Source organism: Barbatula barbatula (genome assembly GCF_947034865.1).
Source record: "Barbatula barbatula genome assembly, chromosome: 12".
In the NCBI taxonomy this organism is placed as follows: Eukaryota; Metazoa; Chordata; class Actinopteri; order Cypriniformes; family Nemacheilidae; genus Barbatula; species Barbatula barbatula.
In genome coordinates, this window is record NC_136775.1 from 9,563,095 (window position 1) to 9,587,028 (window position 23,934).

The 23,934-nt window shown below is 39.6% G+C and overlaps 1 protein-coding gene across 5 annotated transcripts in view; it reads left to right on the forward strand.

Annotated features, from left to right (window-relative positions):
• mef2d (myocyte enhancer factor 2d) overlaps window positions 1-23,934 on the forward strand; it is a 50,329-nt gene that overhangs the window by 8,580 nt on the left and 17,815 nt on the right. For 3 of the 5 annotated variants that reach the window (XM_079470103.1, XM_079470104.1, XM_079470102.1), the window contains exons 2-4: window positions 13,309-13,728; window positions 15,927-16,130; window positions 22,648-22,782. In XM_079470103.1, the coding sequence (XP_079326229.1) occupies window positions 13,675-13,728; window positions 15,927-16,130; window positions 22,648-22,782 (393 nt within the window). In that variant the 5' untranslated portion in view covers window positions 13,309-13,674. Of the gene's footprint in view, window positions 1-13,308; window positions 13,729-15,926; window positions 16,131-22,647; window positions 22,783-22,873; window positions 23,019-23,934 lie in introns of all 5 variants that reach the window. The other 2 variants (XM_079470106.1, XM_079470105.1) reach the window with 2 other exon arrangements.

Sequence of the window (23,934 nt, forward strand, 5' to 3'; positions counted from 1 at the left end):
AACAAAAGAACATCAGTACATATAACAATAGCAGACAACTAACAGGAGAAACACAGGGGTATAAATACACAAAATAATGAGGGCTAACAAGACACACCTGAGAGACAATCAACTGGGAGCCAATAAACAAAATAACTACAACCGACTACAAAACAAGACAGGAAACAGGAACTCAAAAGAAACAAACTAAAAGTCCAAACTACCAGGGAAAACACAGACAGGATCGTGACATTGGGTAGTTGATAAATATACCATACATGTTGTGATGATTGAGAAAACAAACTGTTAATATATTTAAATTCATAATATAAAATAACATAAGAGAGATTTATCTTCACTGTTAATTTTTTCTACATTTTTGCTGTCACACCATAGATCACATTTACAGTTTAACTACCCCTTTTCTGTTATTAAAATAGCAAAAGAATGTAAAACTGTTAGGGGTGTGACGATTGGTCTCGCGAGAACACAATATGCTCACGCAATTGGAAAGATTTTTTACTAAACAATAGTAATATATTTGTCCACATAAAAATACTGTAGTAGCCTATACTATAGTATTTAATAGGCCTAAAGTAAACTGCAGTAAAACTCCTAGATAATAAAGTGTGTTTGAACCTCACTATAGTAAATATTAAAATATACTACACAGGGCTCCAGACAAATTAATTGGCTACTAGGGAGGAAAAAACAGGCACCAAATAGTTTTTTTAAGAGCCACATAACATGAACTTGAAACTATTTTTAGTTATCCTGTTGTATGTACGAAGATAAACCCTCATAGGTTTTGCTCACATGAAGTTTTCAAGTTGTTTTTCCGAATAAGCAAGTACATACGGAATCTGCAGACTTTTCATGTTATTTCGCCATTAAAATTTGGAAAAAAATCTTCAGAATTCTGTGGAATAGTATCAAGTGAGATTTACATTTGTCCACAAATATAATTGTGTGTAAATGTGTTTAAATACTCTTAAAATGCTGCCCGTCTATACTGTATCTTTTAATGCAGTTGATAGCAGATTTGGTTCTGCATATTTAAAAAGAGGCAGGGAAGCTTTTTTTATTGATTTATGCTAAATCGAATGTTTAAACTCGGAGTACACCACCAAACCAAATTTGTACAATTAATTCATTTTGAACCAACAGAAAAAGGTGCATGTCAAGACCATATGACCATATTCTATATGAAAGGATAAACATTTTATTGCTTATAGAGTTTAAAGCAAAAAGAAAGGGGTTGTGTTGTTACGTTATTATGTTGATTTTTGTTTGTAATGATGACATTTGTCCGCATGTTCACAACACAATGTAAAGATAATTTAAAATAAAACTTTACAAGAGAACTCGCATATCGTTTGTTCTCGCTTTGAACGGAGTTGAAATTACCCAGTGGTGTCTCAAGGAAATAGACCGATAAATTACGTTCCCTGAACTTTTCCCTGGTTAGTTTAGTTTTAAACGTCTGAAATATCACATTGTTCGTCCTCAGGCTTACTAAGATCTATCACAGCAAACAGCTGAAAAATTCTGTGGAGATCTGCGGGCGCTGATTCCACGCTTCCCTATTTAGGATCTGGTGCAGAAAAAACAGAGCAGAGCACTGGTGCTACTGCAACGAGGCATGGGAGTTAGGTGCTCTTACGAGGAAAGACTCTAGTCTGTCGCTAGAGCACCTCTTTGGGTCGGGAAGTGAGGTTTACCTGCACTCGTCCGTCTTCAAAATATGTGTGATGTGAACGTGTTTGTTTCTCTGAACGCTTATGTTCTAAATTGCTAGATCAACCAAGAAGAAACACGTTTTATTGTTTGAGTATTAGTGGGATTGTTGTTCACCTTAAAGTGACTATTCTGTTGTTTTCTACTAGTCCTCATAACATTTCCTTTTTCCATGGAACACAAAATGAAAATTGCTAACATTCTTCCAAATATCTTTCTGTGTTCATCAGAACAAAGTAATTTATACATGAAATTAGAGTGAGTAAATAATGACAGAATTTTCATTTTTGGGCGAACTATCCCTTTAATAACACTGCACATCATTTCTGTGCTAGATCTGCTCATATTATGCAACAAATTAGTTTCTTTCAGATCAGTCTATTATTGAGGCAAAGCCTGATATATGTCCCACGTGCACATGTAACAGAAGCATTCACTGAGATTATCAAAGAAAAAGTCTGAGGAAGATGAGAGAATGAGCGAGGAAAATGGAGAGACTGCATCATAAAATTAACCTGTGGAGGAGGAAGGGTTTATCACTGTTCCTGTGAGACATTAACAGGTGTAAGTGTGTGTGTGTGTGCGCGCGCGAACAAGAGGTGTGTGTTTTTGAGGGGGTGTATTAGGTTAAAGAGGTTGTGCCCATCCCACCTGTAGCCTGTCAGCTGTTGGCTGTTGAAACGTCAGCTGTTTCTGAGAACTGTGTGTGAGAGAGAGTTCCAATGAGTATAACTTTCAGTAGGAAGGCACGGCGGAGCTGGGCCGGTTTGCTTTGGTGTGTGTGTGGGCCGCTTTTACCATATTAAATGCCTTTTGAGAATTTGTTTATTTAACACCAGAGGCCCATCGGTCCTCACCTCCCGCAGCAACAGTTGCTTGGGCCCAGAGGAAGCTGCCAGCCAATCAGAAGCGTTGCGGGGAGGAGACGTCACCTCTCACCAACAGCTGAGGACTTTTTGTCTTATGTGCTAGAGGCCTGGATGTTTAGATCTAATGTCCTTGGCCGGTTCAGACTCTGATCGGCACAGCACGTGCAAAGCTGCGACGATATCAGCTTTCAGAACGAGAATTCAAATTCCATGTCGTTCAGAGCTGGAGTAGACAGTGTGCACTCGCCAAAGCCGGACCTAAATGACAAAAGTGAATTGTCAATAGCAGAATTACTATTTCTGACATTTAACCTGGGTTAGCACAAGATTTATTTTAAATCCGTAAGCCTAAATGTTAACCTTTGGTCTGGAACGTGTCCCACACCACTAGGCAAAATCATGCAATTTCATGCAGAAAGTTGTGATGTTGCTTTTCTAAGCCATTGTGCTAGAAAATCCATACAAATATTGACTTCAAAGGAGGTTTCCAAGTCTGGAGACAAGAATCAGCCTAGTAACCTCATAGCACCACCAGGGCAATAGGTTTTATAAGCAGGACTAGGAACTTTATACTGCTTTATACTCTTTGACTTAAAGTGATAATTCAGCCAAAAATTTGTCATCATTTACTTACCCTCCTGTCATTTCAAACCTGAATGACTTTCTTTCTTCCGCAGAGCACAAGAGAAGATATTTTAAAAAAATGTTTTTAACTGGTTCCCATTAATTTGCATTGGTTTTGTGTCCATTCAATAAAGTGAATAGGTGTTGGCGCTGTTCGGTTACCAACGTTTTTCAAAATATCTTACTTTTTGTTCTGCAGAAGAAAGAAAGTCATAAGGTTCAAAGTAAGAGGGTACGTAAATGATGACAGAATAAAAAAAAATTGGTGAACCAACAATCCCTAAAACTGGTGTGATTGAAAATAAATCTGCTTTAGAATTTAGTTTAGATATCAAGCTTTAGAATTAAGATTGTGCACTCATTGAGATTCAGAAGAAGTGATTTCAGGTGGCGGCATGTCTTTTCGAGTGGCAGCTGAAGGGGCTTAAGCAAAGACAAACATGTCTTGTCGTCTGTTAGGACTCATCTAGCTCTTCCTGACCCTTAACCTTTAGCTGTGACAGTCTGTCTTGGCTGAGAGATACTGTACCCTGTTTGTCTGAATTACAGAGTGTTTCAATGACAAAACAGGACATCAGGATAGTAGTCTTTCCTTGGATTTTGTGCTCTCTTATTGTTTGTAAACATTCTGAAATGTAACAATACTCTTCTCTGTTATAGCTTGTAACAGTGATGTTTGTTTGCAGTCAATTTACTGATGCGGGTCATTTGAATAGGACGCTTTATACTGGTTTGGTTAAAAGGCAACATGCACACACCTGTTCCTGGTAAGCAAAGGTTTTTATGACACTGCATTTTGTTGAAAGAGGATATGGAAACATGTTGTGCAGTAATATTGCATTTCCATATCATTTCATCATTCATTCTCCCAATTTTATGCTAACAATGTGTTAGACTTTTTGATGATCCAGAAAGAGGAAACAACATGCTTTTTGCTCATATCCGTGTTAAACCTACTTTCATTCATATACTACAGCATTTGAAGTTATTTTGTACTGGAGCCTGACCAAAGTAGAACAATTCTTTGTGTTAAAGGGATAGTTCATCCAAAAATGAAAATTCTCTCATGTACTCACAGTCTTGTCATTACAAACCGGTATGAATTTCTTTCTTCTGCGGAACACAAAAGGAGATATTTTGAAGAATGTTGGTAACCACAACGTGTATATTCGATGTGTTACAAGTTGTTCATGCATACAGTATACAATACATGTACAATTTTAAGTCTGAAACCAAAAGAGATCAAAGCGGAGGCTCATCCAAACCTGCCTAAAACTCCTTATTAAAAAACGGCCCCACATTTCTACGTCAGTTTGTGAGAAGCATTGGAAAACACTGCCCAAAATACACGAGGAAAGAAGGTGTTTCTATTCCTGCTGTAGTGTTGTTGTTGCTGCAGCCATGTCGTGGAGATGCTGTGTGTGTCATAACAAATGAAAAACTACTTAGTTGGGTCTTACAAACGAGGACACAATTAGAAATCTGTGGTTTTATTTACAACACTGTTCCAAAACAGCACAACTCCAAAACACATTAACACCTTGTTGTACACAAAGGCTTTTTCTAAAAAGCTGGCTTCTCATTCACAGCCTGTAAGTACGTTTTCATTATTAAAGAATTTGCAAGGGACTATTCAAACGTAAGCTTTTTGTCGGTCCTACGATCACAAATGCAGAAATTGTTTTATATTTTAGAGGCTAAATCCATTGGGAGCTGATTCAGCCTCGTATCATCTGTTCTCCCCTGCAGCGTGATACTACATGAACAAAGTACATATAAGTATATATTTATTCAGTAACTATTTCTCCGCTGTATCCAACAAATGCCCTGTTATCATTTGTTTTATTGACTTTGTCACGTTGCGTCGAGACACACGTCAAAGGCTGTGTCAAGAAGTTAGCTATAGTCTTAAACCTAATAGTTTTTTAGAAATAAAACCTTACCGATTTGTTATGCTCTGCTGGCAAAGTCGCACTGACAAAGTTGATTAATCTGCTTGGTCAAATGCATTTTCTGGATCATATTTGGGCTTGATCACACGGTACCGGTGACATTATCAGCAGTCAATATGGGTTGAAGGCTGATGTTCCGAATATGGTAAAGGGCATTACATTTCCATGTTCCATTACATGTTTGAGGTATTAGGTCAATCAGTGCACACCGCTTTTCACAGCGATGAACTTTGTTAAAAGTCGAGGCGTTTCAGAAAGGCGGGGCAAAGAGGAGCAACAGTAATGCACGGTATGTGAAAACGAATGTGTTTTTTTAACCGTAAACCGCGTAAACACATTGTATTACACCAGATACACACAATAATGTTAGTTTTAGCCATCTTATATGACCACTTTTAGCCTTGTCTGGGAAGCCGCTCCTGAATATGTAGATTAAAAGTTTGTGTTTATAACTGGTTCTGAGCTTGCTTTGTAACCTGAATATGTGGTTTTGTTCTTGCTTTACTAAGAGAAAGAGTAAACAAGGAAACAGGATCTTAGCGGACCAATGACCAGTCAACAGTGTTTGTTGTTTTAGCAATTGTATCCTCTAAATTTAGGCCTGCTTTTGTTATGTTTAAGATATGGGTATATTTTTCTCACTACTGGCAGATTTCCTGCATGATATAGCATAGGGAGGGTTGGATCTCCAACTTCCCCTCCCCATCCACAAGATTTATCCATATAAGTTATTCTTTGCGAGAAACATCCACCGTGGCATCCAAACCCACAATGCTCCTTATGCCAAAACGTGATATGTGCGCAAAATGTCCCTCCCTTTAGAAACTCATTGACGTTGGTGTATTACAGACTCATAGCTTGTGCATTCCCACACCCCCCAAAGCCCTTTAGAGTTTTTCATGTCAGGAAAGAGCAAAGCTTGAGATTTGTTTGTGGGATAGGGATTATTCCGCTACTTTTAATAATAATACAAGTTTTTCACCACTATATGTAGAGAGCTATACACAAAAAAGGTCTGGCGCAGGCATTGCGTTGAGGGTGTAGCCTACAGCAGCTTTTTACCCCAAAAGTTGAATTTCCTACAGCTGTGATGGCAGAGACATCACAAGAGGGTGTTCGAACAAAAGGTGTGTAGGCAGCTGCCATTACATTTAACACACACATGTACAGGCTAGAGAACAGAGAATCTGACATGCTGAAAAGCGTCCCAATCCTGACACCCATCCACCCTCTCAATTACCTCCAAAGACACTGATGGATTGAAGGCAGTTGCTAAAGGCATATTAGGGCAAGGGGTGAGGGGGGGTCCGAGAGGAGGGCTGTGGGTTTGAACACTGCATTAGAGCCTCATTGCTGAACTGGTCTCCACTGTAAGCCAAGCTCAGTTCATGGGGCGAGCTACGCTTTGACCTGCTTGGATTTTATGTGACACTTGATTGGGGACTTGGATAAGTGAAACCGTGTGAAGTAAAGATCGTATGAGAGGCTTTTTGTTCATCTTAAGTTATAAACGGTAAGAAAGCAAACTGATTTTAAATGTTTTTTTGGTTTGTTTAATGTAATATGTTACATAACCTCGTCACTTTAACCCTTTGTGATTTGGCAATTCGGTATGATTTAGTCAGCTACATATTTAGCTTTACGCATCTGGTAACTTATTTTTACTTGTTGCGTTTAAATGTGTGACTCCAAAATACAGGGACGAAGTCCAGAAATAGTTTTACTAGTTTGTTTTCAGATTCGTATCTAGGTAAACGTCACAAAGGGATCAGGTTGACATGAACAATGTGTTGCCTTCAGGGTATTTCCGAGCGTTGAAGAACAGTGTGATGTGACAGAACCATGTGCTGTGCTGCATGACAGCTTCACTTCACACACAGGGCAGATCATCTCTGTCTACCACTCTCAATCTCTTCTGTGGGCCTTTCTGTTGCTTTCAGTCTTGGCGTTGTTTTATTGACTTCTTCTTATTGTGTGTTTGATTTTTTAGCATGTACTGTGTAGTCATTTCCTTTTAATAACTATAACATTTCTTAGTTTACGGTGAACAATTTGAGGAATTTGATAATTTGCCCTTTTCATTAGCTAAACTCTTGGGTTTTTGATTGTGACACTGGGAAATTGACCTGTAGGTCTGAGGGAAGCTGTTGAAACTGTCGGGAGAAATATTGACGTAGATCTTATTTTCTGTAAGCTGGGTGCTAAAAGTCTCAGTGAACTGAAGTTGTAGATATATTAAGAGTATTTGAGATTTGGTCGAGTGAGTTTACGTCTTTGTCACAATGCTTTTTGAAAAAGTGCTTGACTTTTTTTCTGTTGTGAAAGTTTAGCATTAAGCATTTTAAAAGCTGATGATGAAAAGACTAAGTGACATTTTTCTACCTTCCGTAACTTAAATGTTAGAGTTTTCTTGATCATTAACAACTTTCATATATCTTAAAATATATCAGGGTGTTTTGTCTGAAGATGCACAAAGTTATGTTTTTTGTAAGGTATGTTTTTAAAAATGCCTAAAATATCCTAATTGGTTTAAACTAATCCCGTTCCGGGATACCACCCCAAAATGTCCAGCAAGATTATTTAGAGACATGCTTTGTCAAGTGTAAATACATTTTTACCATTTGTCTAGCGTTATCATAGGCTTGCACTTTAAATTCCCAAGTAAACTATTGAATGATCTGAATTAAAAAAAATATAGATATGTTTACACTAATCACTCAGGAGGACTAGGTTTGATCTATACCATCTCTGTCCTTTTCCTCACTTTTGACCCCGAGACAGATTGTGATTTTGATATATCACTGAACAAACCAGCTTGTCTTTTGTTCAGTTAAAAAAAATCTGTTGTATTGTTTTGTAACCAACCATTAACAAAACATGGAATGCTGCTGATGAACCTCTCGCGGACACACCCTCCTTTTCACTTATCTTGTGATGTCATTGACGTAGCACCGCAGGGAAAGGCTGCCTTTGGTCTGATCCGAGCTGGGTATGAGTCAAGGATTTTGCTGCCCCTAGAACAGCATGTTAGCTTGTAGTGGTATTTGCAGACTCATGCGGTAGAGAATTTCAACGCAGGACGTGCTCGGGTCTGTTTGGTCATGTGATGCTGTTGTAAACTGACAAGCCTGACCGCACTGTCCACACTGATACTGAAAAAGATAAGCTGGTGTAAATAACAGCCTTCAGTTTTGTGCACACCAGGCAGCTGTCGCTTCTGACCTTAAGTTCTGTGTTTGTCAAACGTGCTTTGAACCAAAAGAGAGATGAATGTTATAGTCTTGCCTCGAAAAGTGAATTAACAGTGTTTGGGTTAAAGTGGTAAGCCCATCGTTGTAGTTCGCTTGCAGAAGGGATGAAACTGACAGAAGCGGTGTGTTTCACAAGCTGAATACCACGGATACATTACACCCCTCCCCCTAAAATGCTGTCCTTGCAGCCCAGTACCCACCACCCTCCTCCAGCTCAGGGATTGGATTACACTCGCAGTTTGGCAGACGTTACGACACCTTGCTCCCCGCTCCTAGAAGAGGTCCAGTGAGGGCACTCAACAGCTCCAGCGTATCATCAGTAAATGCTGCGTATTGAACAAACAGCCACGTTGAAAAACAGAAATCGTAGCTCGCGCTGTGGTCAGCAGCCGAGTAGCCATATTGGACGGGGTGAGTTCCTGCCGTGCTGGGAGGTTGAGTCAACAGGCTGGAAATATCCAGCAGTTGGTGCTGGCAGTAAAACCCCAAGGTTAGAGAAAATCGCTGAAGAGTCTCACAGGGCTCGGTGAGCACCATTTTTTGCCCTAGTTTAGCCACAGCTAATAACTTTGAACAGCACTCGGCTTTAACAACAGCCAATAGCGTTAGGAAGTCTCCTCAAAACACCTTTGCTCTACAGTGCTTTGTGGTTCCGTGTTGGACCAGACGAGCTTGTTTTTATTTGTCTTGTTTGTGTCTGAGGTGCATCTGATTTAGTGGATGAGCTTGTTTTGATTGAGTCCCACTTTGGTCTTGTGGAAAAGTAATGTTAAGTCAACAGCATTTGACCATGTGTTACCGCCATAACTTGACATATGAAAGACGTTTAATCTTGAGAAACAAAATGTAGGACAGGGCTTGATTTTATACACTCGTGGAAAAGTGGACTTTGTGGGACAGGTGGTTGAAGCGGCTGAGTTTTTAAAATAAGAGTCTTGAAAAACAAATCAAATCTCGGAATTGTAACTTAAATTAACATTTACTTGTTTTTTTATACTTGACTTTTTTCCTTAGGTATGCATTTTTAATTTTGAGGGTCACCATTCATATCCATTGCTTTTCATTCTATATTTGACTAATGTAGAGGTGATGCAGGTTGTTGTGGGCTTTGACAGAGTTGATGTTTAGGTTTTCTTTCTACATCACCGATATATGGAATCTGTAAATGGCCGCACTAAACAGCTCTCTGTCCCAGGCGGTGACCTCCTGCTTTGCGCTGGGAAGGTGATGGATTTCTCAGCATAGCTTTGGCCGTGGTCCAGAATGGCACAGTCCCTTATCTCTGAGCCTCAGGCCACTCTGCCTCTAGTCACAGGCTGGGATAACAAAACTGGACTCTCTCACACACACCCTACAGGGGAGATATGCTTACACACACACTCACATATACAGACACGCACACACTCGAGCAGAATGCCATATGCCCACACATGGACGAGGGCAGTGCAAGCTTATCCCAGAGGAACTCTGGTACTTCAGTGTCCTGACTTTAAGCACTGTGGCCCAACCGTGTGCGTTCAAGCTGCTCTAAGGTGGACGTTGAAGAAACAAGAGTATTGTTCAATACATTCAGAGATCACTAACTTTATTTCATCAATGTCTCTGTAGCAGCGTGAGTCATTTGAAGGTGTTTATTCGTCTGTTTGCAGGCCTGTTTGTTTTGCTTGTGTTGCACGCTCTAGCCTGGTTCCGCAGGATTTCCTGAGTGGTATCACCAAAGCCGCAACTCAAAATTATAGCACCTTTTCCCCTGTATGTGTGTGACAGCTGCATCACACAACAGCTCACCTTTGTGCTCTGAGCTGTTTAAACATTTAAACGGTAGTATACATTGTATATGCAACATTAAAGTAATAGTTCAGCCAAAAATAAAAATTCTGTCTTCATTTACTGACCGCAAAAATAAAAATTCTGTCTTTATTTACTCACCCTCTTGTCATTTCCAACCTTTATGACTTTCTTTTTTTCCGCAGAACACAAAGAAATGTATATTTTGAAGAAAGTTGTTAAAGGCGGGGTGTCCGATTTCGCCTTGTGGTGACATGTTTTAGATTAACAAACATCACTCACATTTTAAATGTCAGGGGAATTTAGTTATACCATCATGTTAAGGAATATCTGCATTACCACTGGCTGCTTTATATACTTGATTTAGCCCACATTGTTAAGGGCTTCTCTTGAGATGCATCTTAAGATTGACATGTCTCTTAACAGTCAAGTGAAATCATAGATTTGAAGCAGTCGCAGCATTATCAAGCAGTACTTCAGTGTCTTGGGATTTCTGTACTTTGAGAGTCTCGCTGTGAAGAACCGCAGTATAAGGACACTTTCCATGTCCCTGTTGAGGCAGCTGAGATCAGAGCTGGGAATTGGCCTCTCTCATCGCTCACAGGGTGAAAGGTCACACTCTGACTCTCATTGCAGATAAAGAAGCCTTTTCATGTGTTGGCCCTTTAGACCAAAACACACATGAACTCTGAGTTGCTTTGAACTCAAGCCAGTGCTTCTAACCGGCCGGTTGAGGAAACCTTTCCTATCGGCACATCCTCTCCAATAGGAGAGAGCACACATATACACACATACACACACACACACACACACACACACACACACACACACATTCAAGTGTTGGTGTAAAAGATGTGCTGAAACTTGTGACAGTGGCTGGTTAGTCACACCCAACAGCTCAGACCGTGAATGTTTGAGTTTGTGATATTGGCCGGTTCCTAAATAAGATAAAATCATGTTTTTTATTGTGCATTCCAATTAATATAAATCAAACTGCAGTTGGTTTGTTTTGATTTAAGCCATAATAACTAAAAAAAATAAGCTTACTATCACAATAAAAACATGATAACATAATAGAAAACATGATTTTAGATTTTTTTTAAATGGAGTTTTGGAACCAAACTCTTCATTTAAAAATTCAGGTTTGGTGGAAGTGGCAGAATTGCTCTGAATGTTTTTGGAAAAAAGTCAGTTCTGCAAATGTTTAATGACTTTTATGCGAGTACCGAAAGATGCCACAAAAATATCATTTATATAATTTCACCTACTACTGCTGCCTATGTATTTACTTAAGCAGGGAGAGATTGTTTGGCAGGAACAAATCGGAAGAGATTTTCCTGTCGTTGAGGATGGAGCAAAAGTATTTTCTTTGAAGTGCCTCTATTCTTCAAATGTTTATGTATTTCAGACTTCTTTTTTTCAAAGGGTCTAGAACCGATGTTAACTCTAACAGTACCTTTTGGTTGTTCAGTTTTTTCCCTGTCTTGTGGGGGTGTGTTTGCAAATCCAGTCTGGATGTATATATAGATCCCTGTTTTAAGGCCCTGGTTGCTTTTCATTTGAAGACGGGGATAATAATAGTATGTTTAAAATTATCCCAGACCATATGACAATTCTTCGGCAACACTGAATTCATTCATGCAGATATTCATGTAAACAGAAGAACTGCTGTGTCACACTAACAGGCGTCTAGTCTGTTTTTTATAACACTAAATAAAAACCTAGAAGCACATTCTATATTTATATTGATTCTGTATTAATGCAGCAAGTTTCTCCCTTTCGAACACTACAATTATAATAATGAACATTAGTAATGGTCGAACAATATGTTTTTAATTTGTAATGATCGATAACGACATTAAGAAAGCAGTGCACTGTGGCCGATTGGCCGATAAGAGGCAGGTATAACAAAAATGCATTTAACCGAGTAAACGAGAGAGACACAGAAAATTGGTGAAACTAAATATACAATTATTGTGTATTATGCAGCTAGTTGGTAGCAGACTTGAACACATGAAGAAGTCCACACATGACGTTATATTTATTGTGGGCAGCTAAACATGGCTTAATATGAAAAAATATAGAGATTTTTTAAACATATTATTGATAATTACTATACAATTTTTGTATCTTATCCACCTTACCCAACACATTTTACGTGACATGTTACATTACTAAGAGGCAAAGGCTGCTTTACATCTTAGTGGCATTTTTATGAATACAATTTTAATGTACGGTATGGCGGCCATTTGTAAAAATATAAATAATATATTGGCCACGTCAATATATCTGTCTATCACTAAACATAACTTTATGCTGTTGATTATGATCTTTGTTGAACATACTGAATTTTTTTATATAATGCTATTGACACTGTTATATAAAAGCATAAGCCAGTCTATTAAGAGCGTTTAGTAAGGAAAATACCCCTTACCCATATTAAAATGCAGGGCTTCTCACAGCTTTTTGCTTTATTAAGCTTCAAATGCTACTATAAGAACCACTTTAAACAGTTAAAAGGGAAGTTGTGCGAGTGCGCTGCATTACATAGAGATGCTTCAGCTGTTGCTTCCCTTGCAGCTGAAGATGCTTCACCTCTGTGTTAAGGGTTTGTTAATGAAAACACACAATCGGGCTCTTGGGCTGGCAGACTGTAAAACCTGATTCTACTTATGTCTATATGATGTTATCTGGGAGGAGAAACCTCAATATGTTCATAACTCACTTTAATGGAGCATTTCAACCTAAATGATTTTTCTTCCCATCATTTACTCGCCTTTATACATGACTTCTGTGGAGTGGAAAATGTAGGTGTGTATGTGTGAATACTGTAAATGGCCGCACTAAACAGCTCTCTGTTTAGTTTTTTCTGGATTTGAATACCCTTTAGAATTTTACCTTTTATTGGCGTAAAATGAGGATGAGTGACAGGTTGTGGGAGTATTTGACAGACTCGCCAATAAGCGTTTTGTGATTGCAATTTAATTATATCTTTATTCAAGCTTTTGTATCTTCATAAATGACAGAAGCAATTCACAATGTGATTGAAATTCTGTCATTGAAATCTGTTTTGGTTCTGAGTTTGATCTCTCTTTTCTCTCTTTTCAGACTTCATCACCAGACCATCATCATCATCATCACAAATTTTTGGGGGGGTGTTTGGATATCACAACAAACACCTATTGGATGACTTGCACCCTGAGCGGACCATGATCTGACGGCCCTACCAGGAGGCCATAGTGTTTCTTCTTTCCTTTCCTCCTCCTTTTCTTATCAGTGGAGGAAGAGGTGAGAGCCCAGCTGCCTCAGACAGGTGGCATACGGAGAGAGAGAGAGAGAGACTCTCTCACACACACAAATTTTTACTCCGAGGCAACAAGTTGCTGTACGTGGTCCTGTCAGTCTAAATTTTGACATCTGACCTCACCACAACCCCAACCCCGCCCCCACCCCGCTTGGTCAATCACAGCAGCCATGGGGAGGAAAAAGATTCAGATTCAGCGGATTACAGATGAGCGCAACAGACAGGTGAGTCAGGCAGTCTTGTACTTAGAAATGTACTTTTTGGAATACGTTAATTTTTTAAAGCTTTCCATAGATTTAAATCTTGCTAAACGTACCCTAGAGATTGAAATGGTTTAGTAGAATTTAAGTAAATTTTACTCGTTGCTTATGACTCAAGTTGCGTCAATTCGCCTCTGTGATTTAGACATTATGTAAATAATTTGATGCATGTCTAATACATCCCAAGTCTTTTTTTAAGACTGTTTAAGTGTTCCGCCAATGACGTGACAGTACAGTTCTGTCATCATCAACATTAAACACTCCACCTTTGACCAAGCAATTGGCACACCTAAGTGGGTGTTACCAAATTACTCTCTATGGTTTCTTTGAACTGTCCTCTGCTCGCCCCTTGCTGTAAGTGTGCCAATGGGCAAACCTGTTCCAGCTGTTTGTAATCTTTTCATCCATGTTTACGACATTAGGAAAGCAAATGCGGGCTGTGCGAGATGTTTTTGTGGTCACCACAGCAGTCTTGAGTTCTTTAAATTGACCAGGTGTTCATACTCAGCCGTAGCTTGCCTCGCTGCATCAGCTCTTTCTCTCTCTTTCTCCCTCAGGTGTGCCTGACTAACCATATTTCGAGCTAAGTTACAAAAAGTACGTTGTGTAGTTCGTCTGACCTAGATTTCGCCTAATCGTACGCTAATTATAATTTTTATTAGCTATTTCCCCCCTATAACAATCTGGCTCTGTGCATCTTGTCAGTCTGACCTTCCTTTGATTTGATAGATCCGTTTCGATAATTTAAGAATTCAACCATTTGAGAAGGTGATGTGAACTGCGATGAAAAGAACGAGACGGGCAGCAATGAAATGTGCCTTTAGTAACAAAACTCCAGATGCATCAGAGCCGGTATAAAGACAAGGTGCTAAAAAAATAACTGACAAATCCAGAACTCCCATAGAGAGATGGCATCAGGTGAGAGAGAGCGGCTGAGTCTGTGTATGAAGTAAAGGTCAGTGGGTAAGCATTGGGCTCTGAGGTTAATTGGATCAAGAGAGGAGCGGAGAGAAGTCTGCCTCTCAGCATTCTTCGTGGTGATAAAGTTGATGTTCTCTTGTTGCCGTTGGTTACCTGGCTTTTCTATTTTTGTTGGCAATTATGTTGCTGGTGTTTATGCTTGTGCTGAAGCGAGGAGGAATATCAGCTCAGATTGTTGAGGTGGAGAATATTCTTTCACCTAATGGAATAGGGCTTTTATATACAAAGCCCAGTCACTGTCTGCTAACATTACAGGTTTGAAGCTTAGAGAGTCTTAGGTTCAAAAAGGAAACTTTCTTGCTATCTGTGATCTCAGGCTGACTTTAGGCAGCACCTGTGGTAGCAGGGAGCAGAAGGAAGATGATCTTGCCCTGATCTCAAGTCAGCTTGAATGCACAGCAATAGTTGGATAAAACATAATAAAACATTTATAAAATAAGTCTGCAGTAAATTGAAATATTGTGTATGTGGATATCGGATTGTGCATATTGAAATGGTTTGCTATAACATTTCAAAAAGTTATGTAGTAAGTTTTAGGTCGACGCAAAGAGACTAGCATGCAAATGGGAGACTACATGCACATATTCTGATGCGTGAAATACGATTAGACATCAGAGAGAATGTGAAACATGTATGTTTCTATATATATTCTTTAAAAAAAAATGTTGCCAGAAACCGCATTATTTTGCCAGATATTGCATATCGCATTTGTCATATTTCACAGACGTGTTATAAAAATTTTTCATGAAAAAAGGTTACATATAAAAATCATTTTCTAATAAAATGTCTTTCTATATATTTTTGTATTACAATTGTGTCAGCAAATATGAAAATTCGATCATCATTTACTCACCCTCGAGTTGTTCCAAATCTGTCTACATTTCTTCGTTCTGATAAACATAGATAAACCTATATATACATATGTGGACGAATGCTTATTACCAAACAGTTCTTGACCACCATTCACTACCAGAGTAGTAAAAATGACAATGGTATGTGCCGCAGAACTGTTTGATTTCCTACATTCTTTGACTGTTTGGTTACAAGCATTCTTCTAATTATATTTCTCTGTGTTCATCAGAACAAAGAAATTTGTACAGATCTGGAAAAACTCGAGGGTGAGCAACTGAACACTCACACTGTTTCTCCTGTCTAAACCCAAATTTTTCCTCTCTCCACAGGTGACCTTCACCAAACGAAAGTTTGGTCTGATGAAGAAAGCATATGAGCTCAGTGTGTTGTGTGACTGCGAGATTGCCCTCATTATTTTCAATCACTCAAACAAGCTCTTCCAGTATGCCAGCACTGACATGGACAAAGTGCTGCTCAAATACACAGAGTACAACGAGCCGCATGAAAGCAGGACCAACGCGGACATCATTGAGGTAACACAGACATACCAGCCCACAACACATCACGAGACAACATATGAGAGGATTTAATTTTGTTTGTTGGTTTTGTTACTTTAGTTTTTTCTTCATCTCTTACTTCCTTTGGTAAAGTGTGTTAATTTGGTTTCACACTTACAGAAAGGTATTGTTGCTTGGTACTGTAATGATAATGGCATTATACTTTCAAACTAGGGTAGGGAGTTTTGTTGAGCTTTCGTTTAAAACCTATAAAATGACCAAATTAAAAATGTATTTCAAAGAGTTACTGCTGTACCACCTCTAAGAAGCTTCATGGTACCTTTTTAGTACAAGTCCGCTATACTGCAAAGAGTATGTGAGGGAGAAAGTGTGTCTGCAGAGCAACCTGAGGGTGGTTTAGAGGCTCAGGGGTCTCTATACGCTACTGGCTAACTGCCTGGACTATGGTGGGACGGAAGAGGTAGGGACAGCTGTACCCTCTACCTCCTCCTGCCTTTGGCCAGAGAGAGAAAGTGCTTTACTCACAGGCACACACACGGTGCCCATCCGGTGTCAGTCCCGTCCAGCACAAGATGGCGATTGTGTGTGAAGTCTTGTTCTGGGGAGCAGGGACATAATGTTGGTTCTGTTGAAAAATTGTGCTGTAACTGTTAGATTATAGAAATAATTCACCCAAATCTTTTTTCTTCTTCTTAATTTACTCAATTTACCCTCATGCCAGCTTTATATAACTTCCTTTCTTCAGCCGAACACAATCACATTAAATGACATTACATTAAAGGGACACTGAAAATTCTGTCATAATCTCACCCTTAAATTGTACCAAACCTGTATAAATGTATTTATTCTTTTAAACACAAAGAAAGATATTTGGAAGAATGTAAGCAACTGACAATTCTGGGACATCATTGATACCATAGTAGGAAAAAAAAATTAATGTTCTGTTGAACACAAAATAAGATATTTTGAAAAATTAAGGAAAACAAACATTTATAGGGCAGCTTTTACTACTATTTAAAATTTTCTGCTTCTTGTTTTCAGGATGTTTATGTATTTCAGGAAGTACAGTGTAGCTAGCAGCACAAGAGCATTTGTTTAGGTTAGATGGCAATTAACAAGTTGTTTAAAATGTCATCAGAGGGTGATTGTTGCGTGGTGTCAGAAGCGTATGTGACAGTGACAAGTGTGTGTGTTTTGCACAAGACCCCAGTCAATATGCGCATGTTTCCTGTTGGGTGCAGCTGCAGAAATCTCTTAAGAGAATGTGTGTTTGTTTGTGTGCGTGCGTGTGCACGTGCATGTAGTGTGGTGAGGGCGTTGGGCTGCTGTGGGCCACATCAACTCAGGCCTGACTGGGCTGATTTGTGTGCGTGCATGTGTGTGGGCTAAAGGCTATCTCATGTAATATTGAGAGGCAGCATGACAGGAGAGGCAAACCCTGCTGCTTGGTTCCCAGCATTTGGCCTGAGTCTTTGGGGTGGTACCAATTTCAATTGACTTTCTCTGCTTTATACCAATAAAAAACCCATCTTCTCACCTTCGCAGCTCAGGAAGTACAGGTGCAGAAAAATATTAATTTTGCTGCTTTGGCTTTTTGTGTCTCCCTAGCAGAATCAAAATGCTTTATTTCAGACCTAGTGAGTTGCTTAAGGGGGCAGCATTTTTTTCGTAGGCTCTCCCAGACACCAAGTCTGTTCCTGAAAGTAGACCGCTTAATTAGGCTGCCTCCTAAGAAATATTATCTAACGTCTGAGGCGGAATCTCATGTATCCTTTGTAGCGAAGACAATGAATCCCAGAATGCATTGTGACAAGCTCTGTGAGAAATTACATTTAGGATTGTAATAAAAATAGTGTACGTACAGTGTAAAAACATTGGTTATTTTACACATATTGTGTGTAATGTGTAATCAAACTCTAATGAGAATAACACATTGTTGGAGCGTGCCATATTTACATCAGTTATCAGTTCAGTCGCCTGTGTGTCACATGAGAAGCGCAATTTGTGTAGCGTACAGAGTTTCTCCCTGTAGTGTTAGAGGGATAGTTCACCAAAAATAAAAAATTCTATCATCATTTACTCGCCCTCAGATTGTTCCAAACTTGTATACATTTCTTTGTTTTGCTGAACACAAACGAAGATATTTGGAAGAATGTCTGTAACCAAATAGATCTCATCCCCCGTTGACTTCCATAGTATTTATTTTCCCTACTATGCCAGGAAATGGGGGATGAGATCTGTTTGATTACTGACATTCCCCCAAATATCTTCGTCTGTGTTTCACGGAACAGTAATGTATAGAGATTTGGAACAGCCTGAGGGTGAGTAAATGATGACATTTTTGGGTGAACTATACCTTTTAAGATGTATAATGATTATTAGGATGTGCCCTATGTTGGTATTAAGACAGCTCCCTTGGTTTTAAAGCAGAGGTATCTCCATCAGAGAGACAAACAAGAAAAATGATAAAAGTGAGAGAGATTCACCATGTATAAATCATAAAGTGCCAGCGTGCACATTCACCCAGAGAAAAACCCTCATATACCATACAGCTCGCTGTACTTACACACACACACACACACACACACACATTCAGGCAGGCATGCTTTCACACTAATGCATGACTGAACAGACGCATATGTAGGCACACAGCCTCTCTTCCTCTCTCTTGCTGTATCTCTCTTTGCTCTCATCTCCGCTCTTCCCTCGTGTTGCACGTGCCTAGAGTGTGTGTATGTGTGTGCGAGGGCTGCCTGCTTCTTCTGCCAGAGCTTGTTAATCTGCTTGACTGCAGATCCCAATCGCAAGAGAGACACGGAGAGAGAAAAAGAGATGTAGAGAGGGCTGGGAGAATGAAAGAGAGACGAAGAGTGGGTGTTTAAGGATGAAGATCCGGTAGATATGGAAGGAGAGATGTTGGTTTTGACAGGAGGGCCTGAGAGGAGACAGATGTTATTTGGCCCCTCTAGGATGAGCAAACCTATCTGATGAATGGATAGATTACATATACATTATTTTATACATTATTCCTACCTATTTTTCTGTTTCGCAGACTAATAATAATGATTTATGGTCAAAATAAAAATCACAAAATCTTGAGATACAAGGTTTCAGAAGGACAGGAGTGTTGTTTATAAAAGTATAGAAAACCTATTTGTTCTCTTTAATTGACCATCTTTTCTCCAAACTAACAGTATAGAGTCATGACCCCATCCACTTCCCTCTGTGTGCTCCACGTCAGCCAGATTCCTCCGATTCCCTTAAGATCTGCCATATCCATGTGTAATCTAAACTCCTTTGACCCCCACTGTACATGGAGACCAGCAGAATTATGCTGTCCCACCATGAGAGCCCAGATTAAAACCTCTGGGAATGCTTTTAATAAGGATGTATCCATAAACCACAGACGTTTCACTTCTGAAGGCCCTGTTCACACTGACAGCTAATTTATAGCCGGAGGTCCGCAGGCGATATTTGACATTCTGGCCACTGAATACAGCTGCGGAAAAATTAAGAGACATTTCCAAATTTTCATTTAATCTGCATTTCTTGATGTATTGTGGCCATTCCGGTCCAGTGTCAGTTGAATTTCAACCTCAGGAGTGTGACATAAAGTCATTCAACAGCAATGTGAAAACTGTCAACTGTTGTATTGCTGAATGTGAATGTGCAATATTTAAGTTCTGAAAAAATACAACGCATCTTTTCTGTTTTATAGCAAATAGAAACCAAATAAAATAGTTAGTAGTTTGCAGAACGAAACATAAATTTCAGAAAAACTGAAAATAATTTTTAAATTGTCTACTAATTTTTTCAGAAGCTGAACACGAACACCAGTGGTGGGCTGGATAGCCATAGCATTTTGAAAATCATATCATGAAATAGATTTATTGGTGGTAAAAGTAAAATATTATTCCGTTTTGACAAAGTATCAGTTGTTGTGACGGGGAGAAAGCATCTGTGTATAAATTTCAGCAGTGCGTTATACATCAAACCACAAGCAAAATGAATAACTACCGTATTAATACTCACTCAGAATGCTGACAATTTCTTACATTGTTTTTCCTCTGATATTTTATTATATTCTGGCATGCGGGAAGAGAGAAATATTAAACAGAAATCGTTCACAACATTAACTTCCTGCCTCCACTCAACTTCATGATCTCCCAGGAGACCTCCATCTTTACACCCTTCGGCCTTTTCCACATCAAATCTCTCTTAATTTGCATGCTTTTCTCAACTTCGCCCAATCGCTGTCATTATTATTAGTGTGAACGGGGCACAAAACACATTACTTTTAAAAGCCATAGCGAGCCATTTAAAAATGTAAGCACTAATAATAGCAGCAGTTTTTTTAAGAGGATCCATTGCAGTTAGATTTTCACGATTGAATAAGCGTGAACTTTTAACCCCTTTTTATAAGAGATGAGAAAGCTGTGTGTGCTGGACACCAGCTAAACCCTCCTCGATATTGAGTTGATGTGCTCCAGCTTATTCTCTCAGATCCGCCTCTTCACTGTGGGCTGAGCCGTGGGCTATCTGCTCAGATCAGCTGCTGAAATGACTCCATTAGCCTCATGTATGAGTTATAGTCAGGCTGGTCTGATAATGGCAGACATGCAGCCTTTAAAGGAGGAATGAGGATGTAGGGAGGAGGAGTTGAGGGTTCAGAGGGGCCACTAATCTGTCAGATAAGTGTATCTGGACGCTAGTATGTGTGTGTGTTAGCGGGCAGGCTGCAGCCGAGCAGAGGCTTTAAGCGTTTTCTCAAGGGATTGCCAGAAGGAGTAGGAGGCATCTACGCTTTGCGTGCTACAAATGAGAGGTGACGTTACGTTCTTGCCGCGTGGACAGCACACACTTGAGCTTCCTGCGACAGTCTTGAGAGAAGCATGTTTTGAACCAATATTCAGATTAGTAGTTGATCAATGTGCATTTGGTTTACCTTTCATTTGAGCCCCCCAATCTTTAACTTGTGTGGCTGTGGGAGTTTGAAAGAAAGATATGGGATGTAAAGTAAAAGAGAAATCAAGGACACAAATGAGTCAAACTAATGAACTGCGGAAGAATGAGAGTATTAGTGGATCAGAAAAAGAGAACAAGAAAGGAAATGTGATAAACTGTATTAAATCAAGCAAAGGAGCCATGAGGTACATTAGAAACAACAGAAAATCAGATGAGATAAGAAATTGAAGGTCGAGGGGTAAAAGCGATGACATAATGTGAAGCTAGAGAGGAGGAGGGAAGGCGGTAGAAGGGGAGGGGCAAGGTTAGCCAGTCAGAGGCACCCGAGCTCTGCAGGGGAATCTTCCCTTGGCAACACAAACAAGCACCCGCCCATAAAGGAGAGACAGCAGGCAGAGAAATACAGGGACAGGTGAACAGATGGAGCAGACTCCGAGACAAGCTGATCAGCTGACCCTCTCCTCACTGTGAATGTGTGCAGAGAGAGCGTCTGACTATCAGGGGAGCTGGTTCAAATGCTTAGATGTCTTTTTTTGTGTATTTTATCAAATCATTATCTATCTAAATATATATTTTTATCTAAATCTGGTGCTTGCTTAGGCAGGAATCACTATTTCTTTTGTTCACTAACCCTAAGGAATAGTTCGTCCATCTTTCATCATTTACTCACCCTCTTGTTATTTCAAACCTGTATGACTTACTTTCTTCTGCAGAACACAAGAGAAGATATTTTGAAGAATGTTGGTAACCGGACAACAGTTCGGCTTTACCAAAGGAGATAACGTATTTACGAAATGTGCTCAGTAGAGCAGTTTGTCTGTTTAGGGCAAATGTTTTTGTCATAACATGGCGAAATTGTACATGTTTATATACATTGAAATTGCTTATTCAAAGGTAATAGAAACATAACGCTTCATTATAAAAGGTCCTTATTCACCTCCGAAGACATAGTTATGTAAATTATTTTGCATAAAAAATTACACTTTGTACCTTTAAGAAGCTTACTTGAGCTCTGCTATTTATTCCTCTTAAGCAACAGACTTGCTGTTTTTGCTTTGGATAATAAAAGAGTGTAAAAATCCTGTAACATCACTAGGAAAGTTTTGCAGCACTCACATTTTCTTCAAAGAAAAGGAAAACATTTAGTTAAATCAGACAAACCAATTAGACGTTGTTAAACTTTGTCGTTGCAGATCAGTTTGCTTCCTGCCATGTTTCATTTGCAGATCTCTAATGTCAGTGTGACCTCTACGAGGAATGCAACAGTAGCGTGAAAAACGTTTCTGTTCAGCCTCGATACTCCTAACAAAGCTTCTTAGAGAATAGCTTGTTTAGAAAATCTTCTCGAAAGACTAGAGCTGTTTTCAAGGTGAAACAGATGGATTGAGATATAAACCCCAAACTCTCAACTTATTTCCAACCCACCCATGTCTGTTGGCTGTTTCACTGTAACTTAGCTGTACATTTAATAAAGTCCTCTGTTTATTTGCTTATTAAATGAGTGGTCCATTGACCTTTGTTTCTAAGTGTGAAATTTCTCCTTTTCTTCTGTTCTGAATGTTTAAAGACATTGAGAAAGAAAGGCTTTAACGGTTGCAACAGCCCTGAGCCAGACGGGGACGATTCGATCGACAAAAGTCCGTTGCAAGAGGACAAATACCGCAACAGCGAAGAGCTGGACATCCTCTTCAAACGCTACGGAGTGAGTATTCACTTTTACCTTGTCATTCTAACCTCCCTCCTCTTTCTTCCCTCTGTTTTTCTCTCTTATTCTGTGTTGGAAATAAACAAAGGCTCTGAACAAGAAAGAGCACCGGGATTCAGAGAGTCCGGACCCCGAGGAGCCGTTCTCCCTCACGCCTCGCACAGAGGAGAAGTACAAAAAGATAGACGAAGAGTTTGATAAAATGATGCAGAGCTATAGACTCGTGAGTACCCGTGTGAAGAGGCCTGCTGTCGGCCCGGCAACCAACTCACACAGCCTGCTGTCGGCCCGGCAACCAACTCACAGAGCACCCAGCAACCATCTCTCACCCCCTTTCTGTTCCCACCACCCCTAAATCCCCTCTGAATGTGTGTGCTTGGGCAAGGCGAGGGCAGTTAGAGGTGGTGACGTGCAGGCGGTGTTGCTCTTTTGATCCTCAGAATCATTTTTTCGAAACGCCGCTGAAGCGCTGTTCCTGGTCTGTAGTTGTTTTCGTCCTGCGTGTAGTTGTTTTGTGTTTTCCATGACGACTGGCGCTTGTATCGCGTTTGCAAGGAAAAGACTCCTGACTCATCTGGGTCCCGTTTCAGGCATCGGTGAAGATGATTTTCAATAAGGCGCTGTCAAGAATGCTTTATGCATGAGGCCTGCATAAGGAATCTCATCTCTGGGGGTAGAGAAACAGGAACACGTTGCTCACTATCTCTGCGTATCGTGGGCTTGACTTTGATATAGTCTTAACATCATTTCGCTTCTGTGTGAACATGATTCAACGTGATGTGGGCAGCAAAGATTGGTTACGTTTATGCGTTCGGCAGATGCTTTAATTCATAGTGACTTGCAGTGGGTGCATCCAAACAAAATTTTATAAGATAGGTGTTCCCTGGGAATTGAATGTGTGACTTTGGCATCGATAGTGCCATGTGATTAATAAAGTAAGCGTTCTTGGAAATTATAAATGGAATAGAAATTCATAGTTTTCAGCATCTTGTAAAAGTCAAGCTCTTTATTATTCTCAATTACTGACTGTTCATTTTGAAGAAAAAAAAATTGCATTTAATTCTGTATACATATTTAAATGCAAAATACACAAAGATTACATGCCGCAGTTTTATTTAATTAGCAACAGTTTTATGGTACTACAAATAT